The sequence below is a fragment of the Myotis yumanensis genome, unplaced genomic scaffold (genome assembly GCF_028538775.1).
Source record: "Myotis yumanensis isolate MYYU_CA2020_CCGP unplaced genomic scaffold, mMyoYum1.0.hap1 SCAF_6, whole genome shotgun sequence".
Taxonomy (NCBI): domain Eukaryota; kingdom Metazoa; phylum Chordata; class Mammalia; order Chiroptera; family Vespertilionidae; genus Myotis; species Myotis yumanensis.
In genome coordinates this window covers 29,986,740-30,011,904 of record NW_027223757.1, presented here as the reverse complement: position 1 = coordinate 30,011,904, position 25,165 = coordinate 29,986,740, and the positions used below count along the sequence as shown (strand labels likewise).

Genomic DNA, 25,165 nt, shown 5'->3' with positions numbered 1-25,165 from the left:
AACCTATGACATTAACTCAACATCCAAAGTGTACACTGCAGGATGTTAATAGGCAAGAGGCAAAGGGTTCTGTGGTTAAACCCTTTACAAATGCAGAGTGATGTACAGTTCTGCAGGCTGCTTTACTTCAGGATTTCTCAAAGCTTTTAATATATTCATGTGCGTTGTCAATCTCTAAGTGCATTAGAGCATGCAGTGTTTCTCCAAACTATTTAACCAGAGAATTCTTTTATTGGGGAAGTAGTGCTACATCCAGTGCATTTTAAGTGCTCACTGTGATATCTTCTTAGGTCTCTTAACCTCACCAATAAGCACACTGGAACATCCCAGTGAAGTTTTGGGGATATGGCTTTATAGGGGATGGTTAATTCCATACATTGTTTTTTTTCTTGAACTGTATCCCTATATTTGGGTACATATCCCATGTGGACCAGTGGTTCTCAACCTTCTGGCCCTTTAAATACAGTTCTCATGTTGTGACCCAACCATAAAATTATTTTCGTTGCTACTTTATAACTGTAATGTTGCTACCATTATGAATCATAATGTAAATATCTGATATGCAGGATGGTCTTAGGCGACCCCTGTGAAAGGGTCGTTCGACCGCCAAAGGGGTCGTGACCCACAGGTTGAGAACCACTGGATAGAGTGCAGTATATGTTCTTATAGGGACCTATTAACCCTCTTTCAGCTTCATTATTATTGCTTATCATTGGGCTCATCCATTAGGTGAGCACCCCCCCTGACCCCCTCCACCCTGGCCGTGCCCCCCCCCCCCCCACACACACACACATGGGTTTTTCCCTTTGTTTTCAGCAACAAACAGTGGCTTGCATATCCCAGGCACTTGTATATTTTGTCGCTCAGGAAGTTATAGCCACTAAATTTCAAGTCTAGGCAGGATTTTGATTCATGGTTTACATCCTCTAGTTAATCCTAAGACCCTGTTTACCTTTTTAATTTTATTAATTGCTCAATGACATTTTGGAGATCTGGCGTCCAGCATGCATTTTGTTTTGTGCTAAGCAGCATCTTATATTAGGTGTCATCAACAATATACACCTGCTTGGTGCAGGGGGCAGTGGGAACAGAACAGGGTACAGGGGCATCATGTGGGGCAGGGGTGAGCTTTTGAAACTATCCTCGCAGACATCCTGAGCAGCATGTGTGGTTGTCCAGTTTCCTACGGCTCATGAGATTCAGAGTATAACGAATGAGACTGCTCTAAATTTTGACAGGCTCATGCAGGTCAGATTTACACTAGAATGACTCAGTTCTCGCCAACGGTTTTATAATGTCATTTTATAAGAAAAAAATAATAGATTTCAGTGAAAACCAATGTTTTAATACTTCTGAAAAATGGTCTAAAATGTAGTATCAGGAACTAATTGTAATTTCATACCAGGGCAGTCTGGGAACTCTTATTTAATTACAAATTCAACATTGGTACTTTCTGGACTGAAAACTGAACTAGGTTGTGGGCAAATTGTTAACTTTTCTCTCTTTTTTTGTATTTTCTTTCTTTTATAAAAATATGGAATGCTTCATGAATTTGCGCACTAAAAATTCAAAACAGTGCCAAAAATAAGCTATCTGTAAGAGAATATCTGAACTCAAGCATACACTGTAAGCTGTCTGTAAGCATGTTCTAAAATATGAAAACTATATCAGCAATTGGAATCTTCAAAATGAGAGATTAGTAGCAAGTGGGTAAGTTTATACAAAGTGAAAATAAATTGTATGTTTCTAAACAAATGCTTGGCAGGAATACAGTATCACATGTGCCTGCTCATTTGGTCAAAGTTAAGAACCTCCTATGCATTGTGTGTTCTTCTGGCTAAAAATTAACAATTCAGTTTGAACAAATTTCATCTGAACCATCTATACTAATAAAAAGGTAATATGCTAATTAGACTGGACGACTTCCAGACGACCATCCGGACGTCTTTCCTGACAAAGCCGGCCCAGGCAAAGCTGCCTGCCCATGGGCCCAAGCTGCCAGTGCCTGTGGCTGCAGCCCAGGAGAGGGAGAAGTTGCCCATCCGGTGGTATTGGGAGCCAGCGCCTGCGGCTGCGGCCCAGGAGACAGAGAAACCGCCCGCCCTGTGGTCCCAGGTGCCAGCGCCTGCAGCTGTGGCCTGGGAGAGGGAGAAGCCCAGGCTGCGGCTAGGAGATGGAGAAGCTACCTGCCCCATGGTCCTGGGTGCCTGTGCCTGCAGCTGCGGCCTGGGAGAAGCCGCCTATCCACAGTCCCCTGCGGCTGCGGCCAGCCTGGGCAAAGCCAGCCTGGGTCCTGGGTGCCTATGGCCGGCCAGAGGGAGGGGAAACTCGGGTCCCAGTGCCTGCGGCTGGCTGGAGGAGGGAATCCTGGGTCCCAGGTGCAGGCCAAAGCAGAGGCAGTTAGGGATGATCAGGCCAGCAGGTGAGTGATCAGGCAGGCAGGCAGAGGTGGTTAGGGGCAATCAGGCAGGCAGGAAGGCGAGCAGTTAGGAGCCAGTGGTCCTGGATTTCGAGAGTCATGTCCGACTGCTGGTTGTGGGATTGGGCCTAAACTGGCAGTCGGACATCCCCCATGGGGTCCAGGATTGGAAAGGGTGCAGGCCAGGCTGAGGGACCGAATTTCATGTACCGGGCCTCTAGTTTATAATAATATCCCCTTTACTCCATTTTCCATCTAGGATTTTTTTCTTGTTTTTTTTTTTTTTCTTCTAATTTTACTATTAGTCCTGAGGGCTTCTCCTTTTCATAAGATTTTGGGCAGACACATGCTAAGTTTCCCTACCCATCTTTGTTTCTGAAATTGGATTTCTGAAGGATGAAGGGGGTGATCTTCTTGACCTTTGTTTTAAAAGACTGTCTTGTTAAAAAGACTACTTCCTTCCCATTCCATTGAGGCAATGAACATAATGCCCAAGGAAATGGATGCTTTAGTATTCTGGCCAAAGTCTTCTCCTTTGCCTACCTCAGGTTTGTATGGTGAAACCTGAGGGCCTCTCTTTGAAGTTATACCCTGTATCCTGTGTCTCTACAGTCTTTCTCACAAAAGAGATGGAATCTATTCCCCATATCTAGCCTTCGAATTGCTTTAACCAACAGAATTCAGTAAAAGTGACCGTGTGCCAGTTCTCATCACTGAACAGTTGGTCAACCCCAGACACGTGAGCATGTCCAGCTGGGATCAGAAGGGTCCTGCCCACATCAGCTGAATCCCATATCCCATGAGCTGAAGAAATACTTTTTATTGAAGTTTTATGGCTGTCATGCAGCATTACTGTGGCAACAGAAAACTATTACCAGTGGCAGTGGATATAATGTGATTGTGATTGGCTCCTAGCCTCCACCACCAAGCTCACTCTTGTCACTTAATTGACCTCATAAAAACACGACCTGGTAATGCATGTCAATGAAGTGGTTGGACTCTACTTACGGGGCTAGGCGGTGTGGTGTCATATTGTATTTTCATTAAGTTCTCAATTAATGAATTAAGGAGGATCTCTAAAATACTTGGTTTACTGAGAGTTGAATGGTGGTGGTAGTGGCCAGGGAGATATCCAAGAGCAAACTACATTCTTTAAATTCAAAAAATGTAGTCTCAATGATATCAAAAAAGTAACCAGCTGAAGACTTAGCATAAAAACCAAATGTTTCCATTTGTTCTCATTTCCATTTTTAAATACCTACTCAAAAGGTTGCTGGAAACCAACAATTATTTCCTTAGGGATCTTGATGTGAATATTACTTTGGGTTAGGCAGGGTATTTAAAATGCATGTTCATTAGAGAGTATCAATTTTCTTTTATTTTAACAAATTATATGTTTTGAGATTTTTCTATTTCACAGGTAGCTTTTAACTTTAGAATCAAGTAACACGTTTGTTGCTTGACACTACTTCCCACAGGATGGCTTCAGAAATGGATTAAACTTACTGCCAGAGTGGTTAAAATCCAGAGCGCATATAAAAAGCACATTATTTAAGAGCATGAGGCTAAAAGTGGATTTGAAAAGGTAATCACTCAAGTTATTAAAATAAAAAAAAGCTCAATAGGCTTAGGTACATTTTCAATATCCAACATTATTTTTTTCCATATTAAGAAAGTCTTCCATCTGTAAAGGAAATTGAGTATTATATATATATATATATATATATATATGAGAGAAGAGAGGAACACAGAGGAAGAGAGGAAATGAGAGCAAGAGAAAATGTAATAATGTGTATGGTGTATGAGAGAAACTGCAGGAAAATATGTGGATTTATCAGGAGAATTATCTTTTTTTATTTCATTTTCATAAAGTGCATTCAGACTTCAGATTCTCTCAGTGAACACTTAAGAAAAATATCAAAGTCATCTTGTGTTAAAATTACTTTTATTCAGGATGAAAAATACATGTAACCACATTAGATGATAGTCTATGGTTAGTACTTGACCACATATTTCCAAATAACTACATACTTATTTCCCCTTGGTTTTACTGCATTATATTTCTTTTTATTTAATATTTCTTACAAGGTTACAATGTAGTGTTTTATGTAGTTTTTCCTTAATAGCAGATAGAGGATGTGTTGCACACAATTACAGGCAGGAAAAAACTAATACATAACTTTTTCAAAGAACAAGGAAGACACCAAATCTACAACTTGTAGTTCAGAGTCCAGGGATTTTTTTTTTTCTTCTTTAAATAGATGCTTTTCTTGGGTATAATGTGGCTGATAAAAGCTTTAAGTTTTGCAGACTGTAGCAGTGTAAAGCTGTTTCCGACACAATGGATGAAGACGGGTCTGAGGTAGAAAGGTGGTCATGGCTTTCCTCTTGTATAAAACAATCTTCTTCTCAAAATATCTATGCTGCAAATAGACACCCTTGCCCCCTAACCCACCCGACCTATTCACAAAGAATAGAATTTCTAACTTTAAGCCTCCTTCTGGCCAGATCCCAGGTCAAGAGAACCCAAAGTTAAACTGTCCTGCTGTTTTAAAAGCATATGTGCTTGAATCAAAACACATTACTTTAACTTAAAAAAAAATTCTCTACATTTGTTTAAACTGAGTGAATTAAATGCTAAATCAGAAGTTAAACCAAATGCCTACTTGAATGAACTCAAAATTAGGCAGGGTACGACCATCCAAGCATTTAATTTCATTCTTCTGCAGAAGTAGTGGCATAGGCTTTTGATACATTCTTCCCAAATGTATGGGTTACATAAAGGACAATAAAAATCTGTTTATTCACCCAAAAGGGGAAATGAGATGTGCACTCAATTTGTGTCTGCTTTAAAAAAGAAAAGAACTGGAAGTTTCAAGAATTATAAGGGACTTAAATATACATAAACAACAATAAAATTTTCTTTAAAGGGAACCAAAGACAATAATGTGTCTGGCATTATAATTGGTTAAAGGTCTGCTGTGTATTTAATGATGAAAATCAAGATCTGGGAACTAGGAAAGATTGTACTAAGTGTTGTTTCTGTGCCAAAAATAAAAATATGCCTAAATAGGCAACCTTTGGTAAAATGAGCTGTGAGATTATTATAAATCTGCTCTAAGTCTCCTCTATCATATAAACTCGGAGGGATGAAATAAATAAAGAAATCAAGAGCTACTTATATAGAGCAGGCAAATAAAATGCAGGGAAAAATACCAATGGACATGCCAGTTAGATCCACTGGCTTTTTATGGTAGTTATCCAAGTGGTTGCTAAGAAAAAATTAAGTATATGTTGTCAAATAAAGTTAAAAAGTATACACAGAGCTGTAGCCTGATCCATACACCTGTAATATAACTGACTGAAGTATATGAACCTATTAATTGGCCAAATCATGAAAACAAATATAGGAAATCTATTTGGTCGTGTGGCTGATGAGTTTATAAATAGCCATACAGGTAAAAGAGTTGAAAAAATACATGAAGTTATTGTACAAGGTTAATAGGAAGGAATGTAAAACTGTCTCCTAGTTCCTATGCAATTTTTGTCACGGTTATTAAAAACAAGTATCACATTAGAAAGCCCCCACCCACTTTCCCAATGCTGTGTACAGTATACAAATGTATTACCATTTCCCAATACTGCTCTGTTCATTCATTTACAGTTGCATAGAAAGGGAAGGAGAAAACAATAAGATAGAATTACTATAAAAACAAAATATCCTTTTCTCTTTGGATAGTCAGTAGGTCACACGGTCGGCGCTCAGCAGCCTGTTTCAAAGAGCCATGGAGCTTCTGATTAAATGGGGCTTGGACTGGCATTTGCTGGAAAGGGCAATACTGAAGGTCAGGAAATGTTTGTTGGCTAGATGAGTACTTCACATTGCCTGCGGGAAGGGAAAACCGTGCTGTCAGAACAACATTTACATAAACCATTACAGGTAGCAGAAGCCTGTCAACTCTTTAAGGAAAAAGAAGTGCTTCTTTCAGAACACATACCCTAGTTTGCTATGTTCAGAGGGGACCCTTGACTCCCATGTGACTTCTGCTCCCTGAGTGAGGCCCTTTCCTCTCATCCTGAAGTCACCTAGTCTGCCCTTTATCACTGCAGTCAATATAGAGGAAGCCTGAGGCTGCTCTTGGCCAGGCTGGAAAGCAAGTTAAAATTGAGAGGACTTGTCTTTTTCTTGTGGGAGGTACCAAGGGTGAGTAAATTAGGCTGGTGCAAGCACCCCAAATCTCCCACACTCCTCATACACTGCCTCTCTACTTCCTAGGGCCTCCTGTGTTTTTCAGGGCATTTTTTCTCTCTCATCCCTAAAAACACCCAGCTTTGAATGTCATGCCATCAGACTATAACACCCACTATGCATCACCTTCTGACCCCAGGGTCAATGTTCCCTTACTTCTTGATGAAGAAATGGTACACTGCCACCAAGTTTGAAACTATTTTTAAATTTCAATGATTTCAACACCTACATAGATGATTCTTCCAACACTCTGGCCTCTTCATTCTTTGAGGTCAATGCCCTCCACTAACTTGTACTCCACTCATCTTAGCCACTGACTAAAAGTTCCAAATATGGACCATTACCAAATGCCTGCAACTGCTCCCACATTCCAATTTCAATAACCTCGCCTTCTGACAACCACCTCTATCCTTTCAGCTTGCTTCTGCTAAGGCCCAACTTCATTTATCCTTTGATACTACAGTGCATGGATTCTCCCACCATTTTCCTGTCTCCCACACCTAAGACACCCTCACTTCTTTTCCTATCAAACATAGATGCCCGGTTCAATCATTATCATCACTCCTTTAACTCTTCCCTTGAATTGCTGTATGTACTCTCTTGGCCAAACCACAACTTCCACTTCGATTAACTGTAACCCTTGGCCTACTCTGATGCCTGTGCTCATGAACTTGAATGTGGCTAGAGAGCAACACGCAGGCCCACCCCGACCTCACATTATATATTCACTAACAGGCACCTTTCTTGGTGCCCTATAATGCCGCCTGGCAGTCAGACATACTCTGTTCCAGGGTTTATGTGGCACTTCCTCTAGTCTTACCTCACACCTATGCTACCCCCTCTCATCCTCACTGTGCTGAAGGGTCCTGGCTTCTGACTCACTAAGACAGCAGAAGCAATCAGAGAGGAATTTTGCTCCCTGGGGTGAGGTCCTTCTGTCTCACCAGCTCTCACACACATCCCCGTATCTGCTTTATGTTCCTTGGTTACTAAAGACAAACTGCCTGTGCTTTTCATTAAGGTCCCAGCCCCTCTTGTCAATAAGACAATCAGAAGATGTTTCAATGTTTCAAAAAGATCAATAAAAAAGTTCATGGAGGAAAATGTTCTCCAAAGAGCTGTGATCTTATGGCACATTATTACTAACAGTACCTATAATATGATAAGGAAAATACGATATAAGTCTGTGGCTGACAACAGTCCTCAGCAAATTTTTAAATGAAAAGTCAACTCCTCCCCCTGCCCCAAAGTAACAAAAAAGCCACCTTTGTGTACTGCTCTGGTCACTGTTTTTAATCAATGTTCTGTGATAACCACCTTAAGTAGATACCTGGGAGAACAGTGGTCAGCCAAATCTATCCAAGCTAACTATACGTTGGATATATGAGGCTGTTAAAAAGCTATTAGAACACAAAGGATCAAGCACTGCATATTTTGGGCATCTGGGAGAACTGGCTTGGGAGGGCCCCCCCCCCCCCCCACCCCTGACTGACAAACTGTTGTACTGAATCAGCTAACATTTAAATGTCAAGCAAGTTTACTTATTTACATGGGGAATAAAGTAGCACTAAAATTGATAGTGGCTAATCTGCTTACTCTAAGTTGTAGTCAACACATGAGCCAACCAATATGAAGACTTTTGGAACTTCAATATAATTTGTGGCTCAACTTTTGGATTTTTATAGTTTGAACTGAGGCTGCTTACAGTGCTTGACTTTCCTCTGTGGACTTGGAATGAACAGCCTCTCTGTGCTGTCTGATTTTGGTTGGCAAGACACCTCAAAGCTTTTGTTCTACAAGCTGGAACCTGAACTGGAATGTTGACAAATGCCTATCATGTTACCCATTGTTCACATTCTCATAGCCCCACTTGCTGACCACTGAGTCAGCAGACTGTTGAATGCGCAGTTGCCCCCACCAATCAGAAAATGAATAATGTAAGTTTGGGCTCTTGTTTCTCCTAGCAACCCGTTTCTTTGATTGTCAGCTCCCTGCAAATTTGCCTTTAAACACTTTGCCCATCTCTATGACTTCAGTTAATACTGAGGGCTATCTATGTCCCTTATTTGCAAATCATATATGAACAAAACTCTCTTTTGATTTCTGTTTGAATTTTTGTTAACAAAATCATGAACTCTTACCTGTGGCCTGCTGGAGAGATTTGCTGAAAGAGAAAACAAAATAAATAAGTTGAAGGTGGTACTGTTGTTAGGCCGGTTCCCCCTCTAAGGCATGCAAAAGTGTGCCCTTTTCAGCATGGTAAATGGATGCTAATAAAACAAGAAACAGTTTTTGCCTTTTTTTTTGCTAGATGCTTTAACAAGGGTTAGTTTCCCTAGTTTTTCATATCCCAAGTGCTTTAAGATACACAAATTCCACCAAAATATGCAAAGCATATGCTGGCTCTGTCAAAAAGTACACACTAAAGCATTCAGTGAGTTCTTAGTTTTGAAAAAAAAAAAATCTCAAAATTGCCCATTGAAATCTTGCCATGTATTAGGTTTATGTATCAGAACAGAGCAAAATCTGTATAGTTTGCTGAATAGTACCAGTGCTGACCAAGAAGTCATTAGGGAAATGAAGGTGCATGAGTCTTTCATGTCTGCCACCCTTGACTCACCCTTGCCCCAAAGGCTAGGAAGATGGTAGCGATGTGCTTACATCAAGGACAAGGCTGGGCTAATCCCTGAGAGTCTTCTAGGAACTTGGGCTACTAGTTGTGCCTCCCACGGTCCCAGTTAAGAGCATTGGAGAAGTTAGAACCTGGCATCTGATTTGCAGCTCAATTCCTTCCTCGTTACAGAGGGCATCGGACAGTGTAGCTGCTCTGGCGTGCACTGTGAGGGCAGCCACTAGCAATATTGTTTTTAAAGCCTCTGCTTTTTCGTCTCTCCTTTTCACTGACAAAATCTCATGATTCTCTCATACTCAACCCTACTGGGGAGAGAGAGCCCCACCCCTCCAGTGAGGGCAACATCTGTGCTGTGTCAAATAAGAATTGTCCCTAGTCATCCAGCCTGCTTCACTCCTTCCCTCTCTCATTTTTCTGTTCTTAGGGGAAAAAAGATGTCTTTGATCACACAGAGTGTGCTAGTAGCTCTGTGAGAATAAAAGAGCAAACGAGGACAACCTTCTTATGATGCCTGCATGGGGAGAGTGAGCCCCAGGAGTAGTAGGGGAAGAATCAGGCTAGGGCCAGCCTAGTCCTACTGGACATGTAAGTTACAACAGGAAGAAAGTGAGTGGACCCCCTCACACATGTGAGCTACACAAGGGAAACCTTAGCTGCATTAGTATTAAGTACCACATGGGAGAGTTACGCTTCTAAGTAATGAATAACCAAACAGAAATCGAATCCATTTTGCTCCAAACCAACATTTAAAACCCCATAGCTTTTTATCAAATAAAAGGCTATGGGTACTCCCCTGAACAAATCATACAAATATATTTCTAAGAAATCAGGAAATCATTGCATTTTTGTAGGTTTTGTGTGTTGTTGTTTTTTTTTTATAAATGTCACTCTAGCTTAATAAACATAGGCAATTCACAGTGCAAATACGCCTATAGCTGTAAATAAATTTAAAAGCATTTGTTGCTTCTAAAGCAAAAAATACTCACTTGACTATTAGTATCCCATATATTTAGACAACATAAATGAGAAAACTAACAAAACATTTTACAGTAAAAAAACAGTTACATCAGTCAGTGGAAATTTTAGTGCGTACGTTGGTTAATAAACAACACAATTAAATTCCCTTCATTAACTCCTTGCCAGAAAGAGATGGTCATACCTGCCTCTTTGCTCTGAAACTTAATGTAAATAATTAAAAGAAGACTTTTAAGGGCTATAAGACAGAGGAATTCTAAGGTGTTACATGCGGCAATATATACAGTGAAATAAAAAAAGCCATGTTTAAGTAGGCAATTCATGCAATTAGGATTTATGAATACAGTTTCATTTTAATTCCAAGACTGCCAGGAGTAGAAATTAACTTGTGACCATGCTAATTTTTAATCCACAAAGGATCAAAAGTCAAGATTAACATGCAGATCAATTCATTGTATGCTAGTGACAAGTAATTTTAAAGTTCTCATTAGTTACAGAGGCTTGTGAGATTGCCTTGGAATTGGGACGGTGCCAAGATGACTTGCTTAGAAAAATTCTCCAAAGGTGGTCAGTAAGCTTTGGGAATTTGAAGATTTATTAAAATATTTGTTAGCTTAGCAACTTAAAAGGGACAACAAAGCAAATGAATCCTATTGAACCTTCCGAGTACTATATGGGGAAACTTCAACAGCTTAACCTTCCCAGTGGGAAAATGAAATCATCCATCATGACATTTAAATAAAAACTTCTAATTGGCTTTGATTATGTAATTTTTTAAAATTAGTTATTAATGTATTTAGATTTAAGCTGACCCAAAAAGTAATTTCATTTGTAAATTTAATTTTGAAATTCTGGCTTAGAAAGACTATATCTAGTCATTAAGTAACATACAACCTCAGAACCCAATTCTCTAGAAAATTCAACCTTGAAGTATAATTAATATAAAAAATTTAATTTGTTCATCTCTTATGGCTGTTAAAAAACCTAGAAGAAAAGCAATGATTTGATAGCCTATGAACTTAATGCCTCTGTAAATATCTACAGTACACACAAGCTTTTTTAGGGGCTGAGTGTGGGGACTGTCATAGAGTAAATGCGATTCAGCAAATTCGAGAAGTAGAACTACAAATTATAACCTGAAAAATGACACAGTCGCAAATACGAATATATTTATGCACTGTAGAAACTGTAATATGTTCCTTAGGCAAATACTCCTAAAAATTCAGAAATGACTATTTTTCAAATAGATGTTTGCACTTCCTGCTAATGATCGATTTTGTAAACAGTAGAGTGGCATAAATTGAAGGGTATTTTGTAAATGAAGTCCATATATCTTATTTATCTATACTCCTGATAATGTTTTTTTTCCTCATTTAGGATAGTATTTTCCGAAAAGAAGATGGAAAAGGGTAAGATGAGAGGCTGTTTATATGTATACTACACATATATAACATACGATAAATGATAGTATATATACATACTAAACTCTTTAGAGGCTGCTTAGATTTAAAAATCATGAATAATTTATAAAAATTATAAATAATATATTCATATTTCTTTAAACAATTTTTAAAAATGTAATTGTAGCATTAAATAGTATGTATATGTATTTAAGTCAATTGTTTCTGTGTGAAACAGAAGAAGTGTTTTTGGTGAGAGCTCAGCAGAAACTGCAAAGTGGCAAGATGCTGAAGACAAAATGTTTGAAGAAAATCAATACATAAGAATTATTAATAAGTTCCTTTAGGAATTGAGCTGCTTCTATTTTGTTATTATCTGGCTCTTGGTTGTTCATATGGAAAATTCACAGGGTTATCATCTGTGAGACCTTTAATGGCCTTGCCTTTACACAGTGACTACTTTATCTCATAATAAAAGAAACCAGAAGAAAACAAGAGGAAAACCTGAAAATAATCCCTTTCTGTACCTGCATCTGATGATATCAGAGATCAATGTCTGGAAAAGAAATTACATTAGAAAAGGCCTTGTTTGGCATGCCACTGAAAGCTCCATTTTCAAGTAATACACATTTCTTATTATAGCTTACACCGAAGAGAATAACTTCTTCTTAAAACAGACTTATTTTTATTTGCCTTCACGTTATCAGGCTCACAAGGCTTAGGAAAAATCTCCAAGAGCAGGACTGTGCTGTTGCTGTCCTCCAGAGATGGGATGGGATCTATGCTGAGCTTCTTGTGCTTTGCTGACATACAGAATGTTTGCTTTATTTTCAATTAACATTCAATCCGGTTTCTAATATAGGTTTTTGTTCTCTTATCTAAGAAGACAGAGGGCCCCACACCAGGTAAAACAATGGAAGGAGAAGGTGCAGTGGTGGTGTTAGGTCATTCATACTCACAGGAGCAGGATGGAAACGAGCTGTTGATCTGCTCCATCACCTCCGTGAGGTCGGTGCTGGTGTCATGAGGGGGGGCCAGCAGGTCCTCCGCTGCTGGGACAGCCATAAAAAGAACAGACATTCTGAAATTAATGTCTGGCCTTTCACCAAAACCCAACTTCAAGAGAAAATGCTAGCTGTGGCCTCTAAATATCAATGGGAAAATAATTCTGTAGAGCAAGCATGCCAAACTCAAAGGCTAACATCGGGCAAATAAATGAGGCATGCAGCCCGCGGGCCGCGAGTTTGACATGCTTGCTGGAAAGAATGACAGTTTTAGGGAAAAATACCAAAACCACTTTTGTACTAATTTGTCAGTAATATATTTGCATACATAAATAAAGTATACTAGATATTTCTGTAGAAAAAAATCATGCTAGTGAAAAATTCATGAGTGAAAAATACAGAATGTAGTCACATTATTTCAATGTATTGTTTGGAATTTCATTACTTGGTGTTGCAACTATTTTTTCATATGAGAAAAATATCCTACCAATTTCTTTTTCACCACAAAACTAGAGGTATCTCATAAGAGACTTTATACTTTCATGTATTTATTCGATAATCAATAGCAAAATAATTATTTTAAAAATTAAAACAGTATTAATATTTTAGGTTTTCTCCTGATTAATATAGCAAAAGATATCTCATAAACAAATTAAATTGGTTAAAGTATGTGGTCCTCAGCAGAATTGAGGAACTTGAATTTTATCAGTAATAAAATGTCATTCCAAATGTCTGGTTGACAGAGTCCTAACTAGCAGCACTGACAGGTCCTCTCTGTGACAGGCTGGAGGGGACCTCTGCTTCAGATGCTGGTGGTAGAGGTGGCAATGTCTACGGTGACTGGCATGCAGAAAGCAGAATCTAAGTTCCTAGACCTGGGCAGAGAGAACCATGTTTGGTATACTGTTCTTTAGTATTATATTCTGAAATAGTAGACCTGCGCACGAACCTGTGCGTGAGTAGCTTGCTGCCACTTGTTTCTGTGTGAAACAGAAGAAGTGTTTTTCAGCTGGCCACCCCGCCCACCACCGCTGGTAGCTCTCCAAGGCTTGTAGCTCACTGCCCCGCTCTCCTGTAGTTTTCCCCACTCTTAGCTTGCTGCCCTGCCCTCCTGTAGCTCTCCCCGTCTTGTAGATCAGTCTTGACCTTACGAGTCCCAGCTAATTTGCATATTCCTCTATTATTATATTAGATATGTACAAATATGACATTTTAGAGAAAAAAATTTACTAAAAAGAGAAAAAAGAATCATTCCCAATGCAAAAAAAACTTAAATTGTTGCTCATCATGAAAGGAAAGAGCACTTTTTTTCAACTTTCACCAAAATTCAATCCACTACTACACCCTATGTATGTACATGTATTATAGCTATTATTCTAAAATGTATGCTTTTTTTGATATTGTTAAAATGGCTTTGTGTACCCAACCCAGACCAGAGAGAAAAGAAAGCTCCTTTGTGACCTAAGGCACCCAGGTGTAAGAATGCTATTTCAAATGAAAAACAAACAAATGGCAAAGACCCGAGCAGTGTAGGGGAGGAGCCAAGTCTCGGAGACACTGACCTGCTTGGTGGAACTGTGGGCCGGCATCAGGATCGAGCGAGTGGCTCAGTGCAGATCGCTGAGGGGAAGCCCAGGGGGAGACGCCATTGATTCGGGAATCTGTTTCAGGCTGGAAGCACATTCAAATGTTAGGCCAGAGAAAGAATTAATATATTATTGAGGAAACCATTTCCATTCCTAACGTCTCCCTCCCCACCATGGATAATTACACCATGTCGAGTTGTTTACCCACAGACATTTTCAAATACGTTAGCATCAGTAGATGCTAGAACTCAGCTGAGCACTAGGTGGTCCTTCCCTTTCAGTCTGGGCAACTTGAAGAACTCACTCAGTTATATCGCAAGATTTATGTATCAGGGTCAGCTTCAGCCCTAAATTGTTCTCCCTCTTATTCTTTTGTCAACCAAGTGAATTTAGAAACATGTTCAATTCCTCTTGAAAAAATTAACACTGCTTGTCATATCATAAATGGATCTAATTTCAAAACCAGCTAATTTTTAAGTTTAAGTCAATGTTTAAAGATAAATATTGAAGAGTGTTTAAGAGCATGATTCTTAATTCAGATGCTTAGATTTGAACTCAGAAGCTGTGTAATTCTGAGCCAATTTTTAACCTTTTGTGCTTTAGATTCCTTTTTTATAAACTGGCTGACAAGTGTGAGGCAAACCCTTGGCAAGTGCACTCCCACACAAAGCTCTGAAATGATGACGGACTTATTAACAAGTATGAGGTCGGATGAGAAAGTTTGACCCATGTAGAGGAAAGGCAGAAGTTAAAATGTATTTGATGCCAATTTTTTCATTAAATCTAAACTAGTTGAAGCCTAGTAGTTTTGCTAGTTTTTACTTTCATAGTAGATTTTTCTATCACCCTCTGGCATTCATGCTGTCGTTAAGAAGAGATAAGAGCTCTATAGTCTGGGATATACTAAGACATTTAGATATCAGCTATCTCTAAAAGCATTACGGTGCAATTCTGGAAACATATGAGCCATTAGGCAGTTCTGTCTAATGGATGGAGAGAGTGAAGGGGGGCCGAAGAGGGAAGGGTGGCTAAGAGCCTTTAGCTCTCCTAAAATCATCAACAGGGTATGGCAAATGAAGTTTTCAGAGTATGGCTTCCTTCGCTTTATCTACTCACTAGGTTGCTATTACTAACACTTCATATTCTAAATATGAGCTTTCAAGAGAAAAGTAATCCCTTACACAGGCACCATTCAGAAAATTCAGGTTCATAATACCAACAACGTAACTTTTTCCATGTATGTGACTGGCATAGAAGCAAAAACCAGACATTCCAAGAGCGCCAGGCCTCGGGTTATTCTTGGGACTATTACTTTCCAATGATGCCCAATTTGGAGGCTCCAAAGTAAGCTGTCCACAAAACAGTCTCACACAAATTCTGAAACACTAGCAGACATTCAGAGAAGTATATGGTCCAAATATAAGGGGTGCCCTGGCCAGTGGGGCTCCGTTGGTTGGGCACCATCCTGTGCTCCAAAAGGTTGTCAGTTCTATTCCAGTCAGGGCACATGCTGGGCTGTGGGCTCGATCCCTGGTAGGGGGTGTGCAGGAGGCAACCAATTGATGTCTTGCTTTCACATTGATGTTTCTCTCTCTCTCCTTCTCTCTTCCTCTCTTTCTAAAAAATCAATTAAAAAATATATGTAAGGGGTGAACTTTGGCCTGCTGTGTTGGTAATGCCGAAATTACACTGTTTTAATGACTCTGACATGTTAAAAGACACTGATAGCAAGTGTGAAAGTCGATTTTCTAAAATTTGAGATAAATCACTGGAGAGTATGTTGTTTCTGCTTTTGATTCAATCGATCATCTCCAGAGAAAGTAATTTCTAGTCATTGCCAAGGGATCCCTCACTGCAAAGGCCAAAGAAAAATGCAAAAGGTGACATAAATGTTGATGTCAGGGGTTCAAGAGAGAGACGCTACAGGCCCATCTGCTGGGATTCTCCACAATCTGCTCCTGCTGCAAAGGCATCTTCATTACCAGCTCTGTGGCCTGACTCCTACTATTTAACTGCTAGATGTAGTCAAGCACTTAATTCTCTACAATGTGTTGTGTCTTTACATAAGAAACCATCTTGTTATAGATCATGCCATTTAACAAGACTGCAGTCACCAAAAAGGCAGACACTTTTAGTATATCTCAAAGAACAGTGTTTCTCAAAACTGCAGGCTATTACCCATTGATTAGTTATAAAATTTATTTGGTAAATCAACTTTTTGATCAGCACAAAGAAAGAAAGAAGAAAAATGGAATGGAGGGAGGGAAAAAGAGAGACACAGAGGAAGAGAGAAAGGAGAGAAGGAAGGAAGACAAGAGGGAGTGATGGGGGAAGGGAGAAAGGAAGGAAAGAAAAAAATAAGAATTTTTTATAATAGCAATTATTTTATATTCATCATAAATTAATGTATTCATCATAATGTAAATTGTATTTCTTTTTGTCAAGAAATTTTGCCCTGGTCAGTTTGGCTCAATGGTTAGAGCGTTGGCCCACAGATCAAAGGGTCAAGGGTTTGGTTCCTGGTCAAGGGTACATACCTGGGTTGCAGGTTTTGACCCCCAGTCCCAGTAGGGGGTGTGTGTGGGAGGCAACCAATAGCTATGTCTCTCTCACATCAATGTTTCTCCCTCTCCCTCCCACGCTTTCTAAAAACCAAATGGAAAAAATATCTTTGTTGAGGATTTTTAAAATTTTTAAAAAGAAAAGAAAAAAAATTTTTGCAAGCAAGTGCCATAGAATGTGGCCTAGTGTTAGGAAATAATGGCAAATTAATAAATATCTGTTACTTAATTTCTTGAAAATAGCTTATTGGAAGAAAGGCTTTAGAATAAAGAGTTCAGGTCATTTCCTTTCCCTTAACCTGCACAGATGTTTCCCCTTTAACTTACATAGAACCATGTTATAGGATATTTTTCCTTAAACGATTCAGAGCTGGGATAATTTCAATATTAAAGAAGAATGGGAAATTCCATCTAAAATTGGGCAAGCAAGCACATGTTTTGCATGCCAGTGAGGCTGTATTGCTTACACTGGAAGAGGGATTTCTAAGCAAGTCTAAATTAACTACAGAACTGAGAAACTGAAACTGAACCTCTCTAGTGACACTGGGGCAAAGCCCCTGGGAGATGGGATAGGATAAGTGGCGTGAGAGGGTGACACTGAGTTCTGTAGACTCTACCTGCTCCAGCAGCTGTCGAAGTCGGTGGAGCTGAGACTCCAACTGCCTGTTGTGATCTTCTAAAATCTGCATCCGGGCCTCCAGCCGACCCTTGTGCTGCCTGAGCAGTTTTGCTTCTGCTATAAGTTCTGAATCCTCAGATGTGTGATGAGGAGACACAGTAGAGTCTGGAGGTGAGCCCACTGGGAGTTCCCTTCTCAGGTGCTGTTCCTTCAGCTGCTCGTATTCCACCTGCAAATTTCTAATATCGAAAAGCAAAAACTGAAATTACTATTGTGCACATCGTCTCCTACCCCAATTATCTATAAACTCCAAATTTAGGGAATGCTATTTCTTTCCTCCTAAGTAAGAACATTTCTTAACAGTGAGATGAGCAAGCATGATTTAAATGGTAGCTTTACTAGTAACTGTTCTAATAAACTTCATCCCTGAACCCCAAATGCAGCTGTAACCCAAAGCCAGCAGGCAAGCTTGGTGATGTCCTCTAAAACGTTGACTCCACCATGACTTCCTGGACAATAGTTTGAAAAGGGAATGGGTAGGAGCCATGTTGAAGTTATTAATAAAAATTTCCCATTACAAGTTTTCCCAGGATGACATGTTTTCTCACACCTTTGTTCTTCCTCCAAGTTAGCAATGATCCGCTCCAGTTCTCCGCGTTCTTCCCTTTCTACTGACTTCAGGATCTGAACTGGACTCTGGGGCTGGCTCACGGAGGACTCTCCTCCGAGGGTCTGGCAATACTGCTGGATGAGGGCATGCTCGTCCTCCCTGGGGAGACAAATTCAACACAGGGGCTCATGTCTGGACATTGATGTCTCTGAATGTAAAGGAAGTGGAAGCAATGATGATCAGGGTGGCTGCTGGGGCAAGTTTGCCTTAAAGCTCAGTGTCCCTGTGGATGAAAAAGGGGCACTGTAATGACTATCCAAAATGAACCTCAGAGGGTGATTTGATCATAAATTCCTACCTGGGTGGGTCATGGTGGAATAAGCACACTTCAGGCTGGTAACTTCTTTAATTAAAGAAGCCCTGTCCATTGTTCTTGTGCATCTGGGTTAAAACACCCTTTTCCAGACTGTTCAATGGCATAACCACCCCGAAGGGAGTACATAACTTGTTGACTATCCTGTGCCTTGCTTTGTTCTACCTTCATGTAATCTTCCTCAGTCCCCTCCTTAATTCCAAGGGTTCACCAGAAACTGCAAAGCTGTCCCCTGGAGCATTTCAGATCTTGCTCCCCAGCATGTTGTCAGTTTGGCTCAAATAAACTCTTATAAAAATTCTCTACAGGTTTGGGCACTTCTGACATCCAATGACATGTTTCTTATGACATCCCATGACCTCACTTTAAAACTCTAGGAAGATATTTATCCAATAGTGCATGTTTACTACAAATACCAACATTTCATGCTTTGCCTTAATCTAACATGTATTTATCATAAACCTCAGAAAAGATATTTTACTCAATAGAGGCTATAAAACAAAGTAAAGTGCACAAACAGTTAATAAAAAGATGTAGGCAAAATCAATAATTAAATGCCAAAATAGATTAAAAGAGTATTAATTAAAAGTAACAGCTATAGAGTGAATGTTTGTGTCTCCCAAAAATTCATAAGTTGACACCTAATCACCAATGATAGCAATGTCAGCTTTCCATATCTGTGGGTTTTGCATCCATGTATTCAACTAACTGTGGTTCAAAAACAGTTGTGTGTTTTTTTAAACTCCCAGAAAGTTCTAAAAAGCACTTGGATTAGCAGTATACTAACTTCACAGGAATAAAGTGATGTGTAGGAATATCCTGCTATAGCAAATATAGGTTATATGCATATAAGAACCTGAACATCCACGGATTATGGGGCCAATCCCCTGAAGATACTGGGGGACAGTATTTGAACATGGGGCCTTTGGAAGTGATGAGGTCATGAGAGTAGAACCCCCATGAAGTATTAGTGCCTTTATAAAGGACGGAACAGACCAGAGTTCTCCCCTTCCACCTCATGAGGACACAGCAAAAACGTGGCCATCTTTGAGGAAGTGGGTTCTCGTCAGAAATTCTATTGGCAGGTACTTTGATCTTAGACTTCCCAGCCTCTGGAACTGTTGGAAATAAATGTGTGTTGTTTATAAGACACCTGGTCTATGGAATTTTCTTACGGTAACCCAAATGAACTAAGACATAAGCTGATCTCACTGTCTTCAGCATTTGGTTGAAAGTCATTTTGTAATGCTCTGTAACCCATAGAGAGGAAAACATAACCCTCATATTCTTTTATTTAAATGGCTCAGCACAAATTATAATTATAGGTATCTAAACATACCTAGAGATATTTTACTTAATATTATCAGCCTGTCATTTTTCACTTGGATTCTCCCACTTTCCTAATTACGATGAACTAGACATATCAATAATATAATTAAATCTAATGACTGACAGAAACTGAAATGTAACAAAGTAGACAAAGCTGACATGTTTATGAGAAGAAGACGCTTTACCAGCAGGCCTGGAATCCCTTCCCTTCCTCTATGGGGAGATCCAGTCAGATCCACTCCCAAATGTGCAAATGACAGATCTCCTGGCTAATGCTACCAGGAGAGTCCTGCCATTGAATACCTCGAGCAGTCTGTATGTGGTCTGTTATGGCTTTTGGGAAACAAATCCTGGAATCTAGGGTTTTATAGGATAGGACTTCATAAACACATCAGTGAAACCCATATACAAGCAGATGAGTTAAAATTATATTGGAGATGCACTTTGCTGTCAACATTTACATACATTCATTTATTTTGGGAAGCTGATGGGATTTAACATATTATATAATTATCATCACCACCACCATCATTACATCCTTTCATTAAGGTATCCTAGAAGGGAATGAAGGCAGTTTCTATAAAAAATCATTTATATCGAATCTATAATCTTAGTCTTAAGTGTTTTTCACAGATTATTAGGCTGAAAAGTTAAATATAAGAATAGATACAGTGAAATTCTTAGTTACATGCAGTGAAAAATAAGAACATATCCTTTAGATACAGATAGTACATGAGGTACCAGATTAGGGTCATTAAGTACCAATAGTGTGCCTAGTGCTAAAATAGAAAGTGTTATAAAAATATAGGTCTGCACCAACAAAATACCATTAGATGGAATATAACTATACTATGTTCAAGTCACATTTAGAAAATACTATCTAGACTACAAATGAGTATATATCAGATGACAAAAGAACTGTGACTCATCCAATGAGCTTTTGAAAGTAGGCAAGACATAAATAAAAAATAATCATCTTCCTTTAAAGGATTATTCTGTTCCAGGCTTCAAACTTGCAAATAGTGATGCTGGTGCAAACCATGCCAGCCTCCCAATGTGACCCTTCCACATAAAACTGTGTGGCTAGGGCAGATGCCAGATGAAGTGAGACATCCTGATGGCAAGGGCCTTGAGTTCCTGCTACTGAGATTTCTCAGAACAGCCCTGGGTCCTGTGTCTTTTTGAGACATGGTTGCTTAATTCTTCTGTCAAAGAAAATTAGTATCCTTAACATTAATGTCCTTTAAATCGCCCAGAGTCAGACTTTCAGAGGAATACGGAGAACTTGGATTTGGTTCTGTGTGTGATAAAGAGCTGTGAGACTGATTCAGGTCTAGGCTGGGAAGGTAGCAGCCCACGATGCAGAGAGAAGCAACAACTAACCAGCTTCACAGAAGATGACCACTGTGGGACTCAGGCAATTGGTTCTACAGACCGATCTGAGGGACAGAGAAAAACTCAAATATAAATGACTAAAGAGCCTTGGATAACTTAGAGAGAATTTTAGGTTCACATCTCAAAATTCATACCTCAAAGCCTAGGGCTTTCTTTTATTGACTATGGCTGAGACCATCCAAACCAAATATAGGATATTGGTCTGGAGATGTTGAGTTACAAAATCTTTTATCTATACTTCCCACTATCTATATTATCTACCTATCTATACTTCCTGCTATTACAAAAAGGTCCTATAAGATACAGACAATCTTTGTCTGTGAAGCTGGGTCATGAATGAACAATGGGATTGGAACAAGGACAATGATAACCACCAGGAAGACTGGATGGATCTTCAGATGCTCTGACCCCCTCCAATCCCCATCTAGGAAGCCATCTCCTCCCAAAGCAGCTGAGACAGTGGGGTGGTTAGAAATAGTCAGGGCAGGGGTGCTTATGCCTGGAGCCAGGCTGCCTGGGTCTGAATCCCACCCAGCTCTACCACTTACTGACTGTGAGACCCTGGGCAAACTCCTTAACATCTCAGGGCTTCAATTTATTCATCTGCAAAATGGTGGTAACAAGAACAAGAGTATCATCTCAAAGGGTTCTGTGAGGATTAAATAACCAAAGATGGGCAAATGCTTAGAACAGTGCCTGGCTCTTAGTATGTTCTATTAAGGAGGAAGCAGAGGTTGTTTTTGCACCATCACCATTATTACTCAAGAGAAACCTAATAGTATTTTTATAACTCAGCTCGGAATAACAAAAATCTCAACTCAAGAGGGCCTTGGGGAAAGGTGAAGGATTTGAGTAAGAGAACAATTCTAAAAAGCATTATAGAAATGTATTAACTCATACCATTTTTTACTTAAGGCACTTTGAGGTAGTTTTTCATCTTTCCCAAGAAAAACAATACAAATTGCTAATAGTTTGACATTGGTTGCCTCAAGACAGACCCGAGCATGAAGCAGAAGAGCTAATGCTTCCTTGAGAAGCACTGCCCCTTTCTTTGTTCAGAAGCTGGCGATACTGTTAAGTGGCACTAAAAACTGCCATCTATCGTCTCTTGGGATTATATCATGACCCTAACAGTGCTGAAGCTTTAGGAAATTTCCAGGGGAAGGCCAGAGTGTTAGAGTATGTTGCTTACTTCCTGCTCTTACAAAAATGTCCTGGGAGACACATAAACTTTGATCCAAGCTAAAAGCAAAGAAAGAACAGCACAGCATCTTGTCAAGAGCAGCTAACACTTCTTCCTACATCCTATGATCCAAGATGCTAAATTATTGATGGGAAACAAGCTGGAGAGCCAGAGAAATAGTGATGCTTAGTTCCTAAACCTTCCTTCAAAAATCCGGAGACATACCATCAGTCCCAAAAAGGTAAGAACCATCCTCATTGTAAGTCTCTATCCATTGTGAGAAAAGGAATTTATTGTAGTAATACTTCTTTGTCTTGTCAAGTCAACAGTACTAATTAAAATGGAAATACTTAAATAAGTAAATACACATTTGAAGAAGAAAGGGTGACCGCTGTAAGTCAAACCACTGGGTTTTAGGTCCAGAGTAGGACTTACTGATCCAGAGTCCTTGTTAGTATTCTCCCTGAATGGCCAAACCCTCGTATGTCCACAGCAAAAGAACCCTAGTTTACTCAGTAATTCAAATTGTGGAAGAGCAAAGACCTTATAAAACCAGCTTTATCAAAATAAGATGTATTGACATATGCATTAAGAATGTACCAGTGACTGAGAAACACTTTCTCTTTAGTGGTTTATACCTTTCTGCACTATTAATTTAACTTAATCTTACATATCAGGGAGAATTTGTTCCCTCGCTTTTCCAGTGCCCACAGTCCACCTACATTCCTCCATTTTCGAAGCCAGCAGTTAATATCTGCAAATCTCTCTATAGCTCTGTTCTGCTTCCAAGGTTACATCTCCTTCTCTAACTCTGACTCTTCTTCCTCTTATAAGGACCCTTGTGATTACATTGGGTCCACCCAGATAATCTAGGATAATCTCCCCATTTTAAGATCCTTAACTTAATCACACATGCAACGTTCCTTTTGCCATATAAAGTGACATATTCAGAGAATTTGGGGATTAGGATGTGGGCTTATTTTGGGGGCCATTATTCTCTCTACCACCAATGCCCTCACCATGCTCTTCCCCTGTAGGAACACTTATCTGCCTTCTGTCTAGCATGTAAGAATCATGAAGATATACTATCTACATCTGCAGACCTTTATAGCACTGGGTACATGGCAGTGGTATGCTAGTAACTGTATAACAGCAGGTTCTCTAAAAGAAAAAGACCCTGGATTTTCAATTTTTATGCTTTACATACTTTCATCACAGCCAATTTAAGCTAATGACTTTTCTGAATGGGAAAAGATAGAGAGGTATATACCATCTGACCAATACAAAAAACTACCCCAATAACATACATTTGTAATAAAGTAAAATAAGTAGGGCATGATTAGTTTTGAGTATTACCTTTGTTTCTATCTTAATCCTATCTATTTAGTTGTAAGAGTATATAAAATAATTTTAAATAATGGCTCTCTCTGACAAACAACTTAAAACTTCTTGAAAATTAACAACTTGCTCTCACAGTTGGTTCCAGCACACCAGTGCACAGTAGGTATATAATAAATATTTGTTAGATGGATGAATGAGTTAATACATCTATTGATAGTATACGGAATTGTATTCAGCTGTTAACCACCTGGTTATTTTTTCTTTCCTGAAATTAGTGCTAAATTTAAAAATAAAGAGTGTTGATTTTAATTTGAAGATAGGATATACTAAATTGGAGCATTATCTTTATTGTGTTCACAGGATATGACAAACACATTTTAAAGATTTTAAATTTGGTTTGAATTCTTTAAGTATTACCAACTTTGGTAGAAATAGTTGATTTAGGAGATATTCAATATACTTAACTATTTTATATAAAATATATACTTAGTTAAATATGAAACAAGCATTATGAATATGGTATTATCTTGTTTGGGAATTGTTGCAAACTCACAGTACATGAATAATAATGTATAAATCACTGCCGTATTACTGTAAAGTATTAACATGCTAACCTTTGGAATGTAAAATCAAAAAATCTCCTGAGAACCTTTATTTGTAAGCTTAATGATAGTAAACTAGATTTTAAATATTGACAGGGAAAATTTCTATATTAGAGTACCTAAGGTGGTTCAACTTGGCTCTCTCGGTGGTTCTTTTTAGTATAAAACATCTAAGTACTATAGTCTACAATGTTCTTTACAGCTTCCCATTAGATCCAAATGGCAATGAACCTGAGTTAAGTCAGTTAAACTTGACACTACTGAAATCCTTTAGACATCATTCAGAATTAAAAAGGTCAATTGCACGGGGTGGGGGAAGAAACAGTTCCAAAAGCACAATGACACATAACAATGTCAAATAAAATACCTGCCTAGAAAGGTTTATAAGAAGTATTCTAAAGTCAGTCAGGCGTTTCTTAGTTGCTAATCAAATATTGGCAGAAGAGGTAACACTTTTCAATGAATGGTGGGGAGTATACGTATGTCCAAGTGCATGTGGGCCATAGTTGTTAAATGGCAGGGATTATGGAGGAAATGTGAGCAGAAGGATGATGATTGTACAGATGGGCACAGATTCTGTGGAATTACATTGGTTAAATTAACAAGAAATAGCATACAAGTGGAATGACTATCTGCACCTGCATTAATTAATAAAACAATCTGTTTTTCCAGAAGAAGATTAGCTGCCAAATGCAGGATTTTTTCATTAATTCATTAATTTATATGAAAGTAAATAAATATATCCAACTTATACCATGATGGCTTGAAAGTATAAAATCTATGCAGACATATTTGTAACCACACATCAATTTTGATTGGGATCAAAATCCAGAGCCTCGATCAGCGAAGATGATTTCCGCCAGCCATAGTACAAGAACTAGCCCACC

General features: G+C 39.0%; 1 protein-coding gene across 9 annotated transcripts in view; it reads right to left on the bottom strand.

Moving 5' to 3' along the window:
* Window positions 1–4,347: 4,347 nt before the first annotated feature.
* The window catches only part of UTRN (utrophin), a 449,337-nt gene continuing 428,519 nt past the window's right edge, over window positions 4,348–25,165 (bottom strand). For 8 of the 9 annotated variants that reach the window (XM_070417833.1, XM_070417835.1, XM_070417834.1 and 5 more), the window contains 6 exons: window positions 18,056–18,214; window positions 17,444–17,684; window positions 14,242–14,350; window positions 12,635–12,727; window positions 8,810–8,832; window positions 4,348–6,305 (listed from right to left, as the gene is read on the bottom strand). In XM_070417833.1, coding sequence (XP_070273934.1) covers window positions 6,297–6,305; window positions 8,810–8,832; window positions 12,635–12,727; window positions 14,242–14,350; window positions 17,444–17,684; window positions 18,056–18,214 — 634 coding nt within the window. In that variant the 3' untranslated portion in view covers window positions 4,348–6,296. The remainder of the gene's footprint in view (window positions 6,306–8,809; window positions 8,833–12,634; window positions 12,728–14,241; window positions 14,351–17,443; window positions 17,685–18,055; window positions 18,215–25,165) is intronic. The other variant, XM_070417831.1, reaches the window with a different exon arrangement.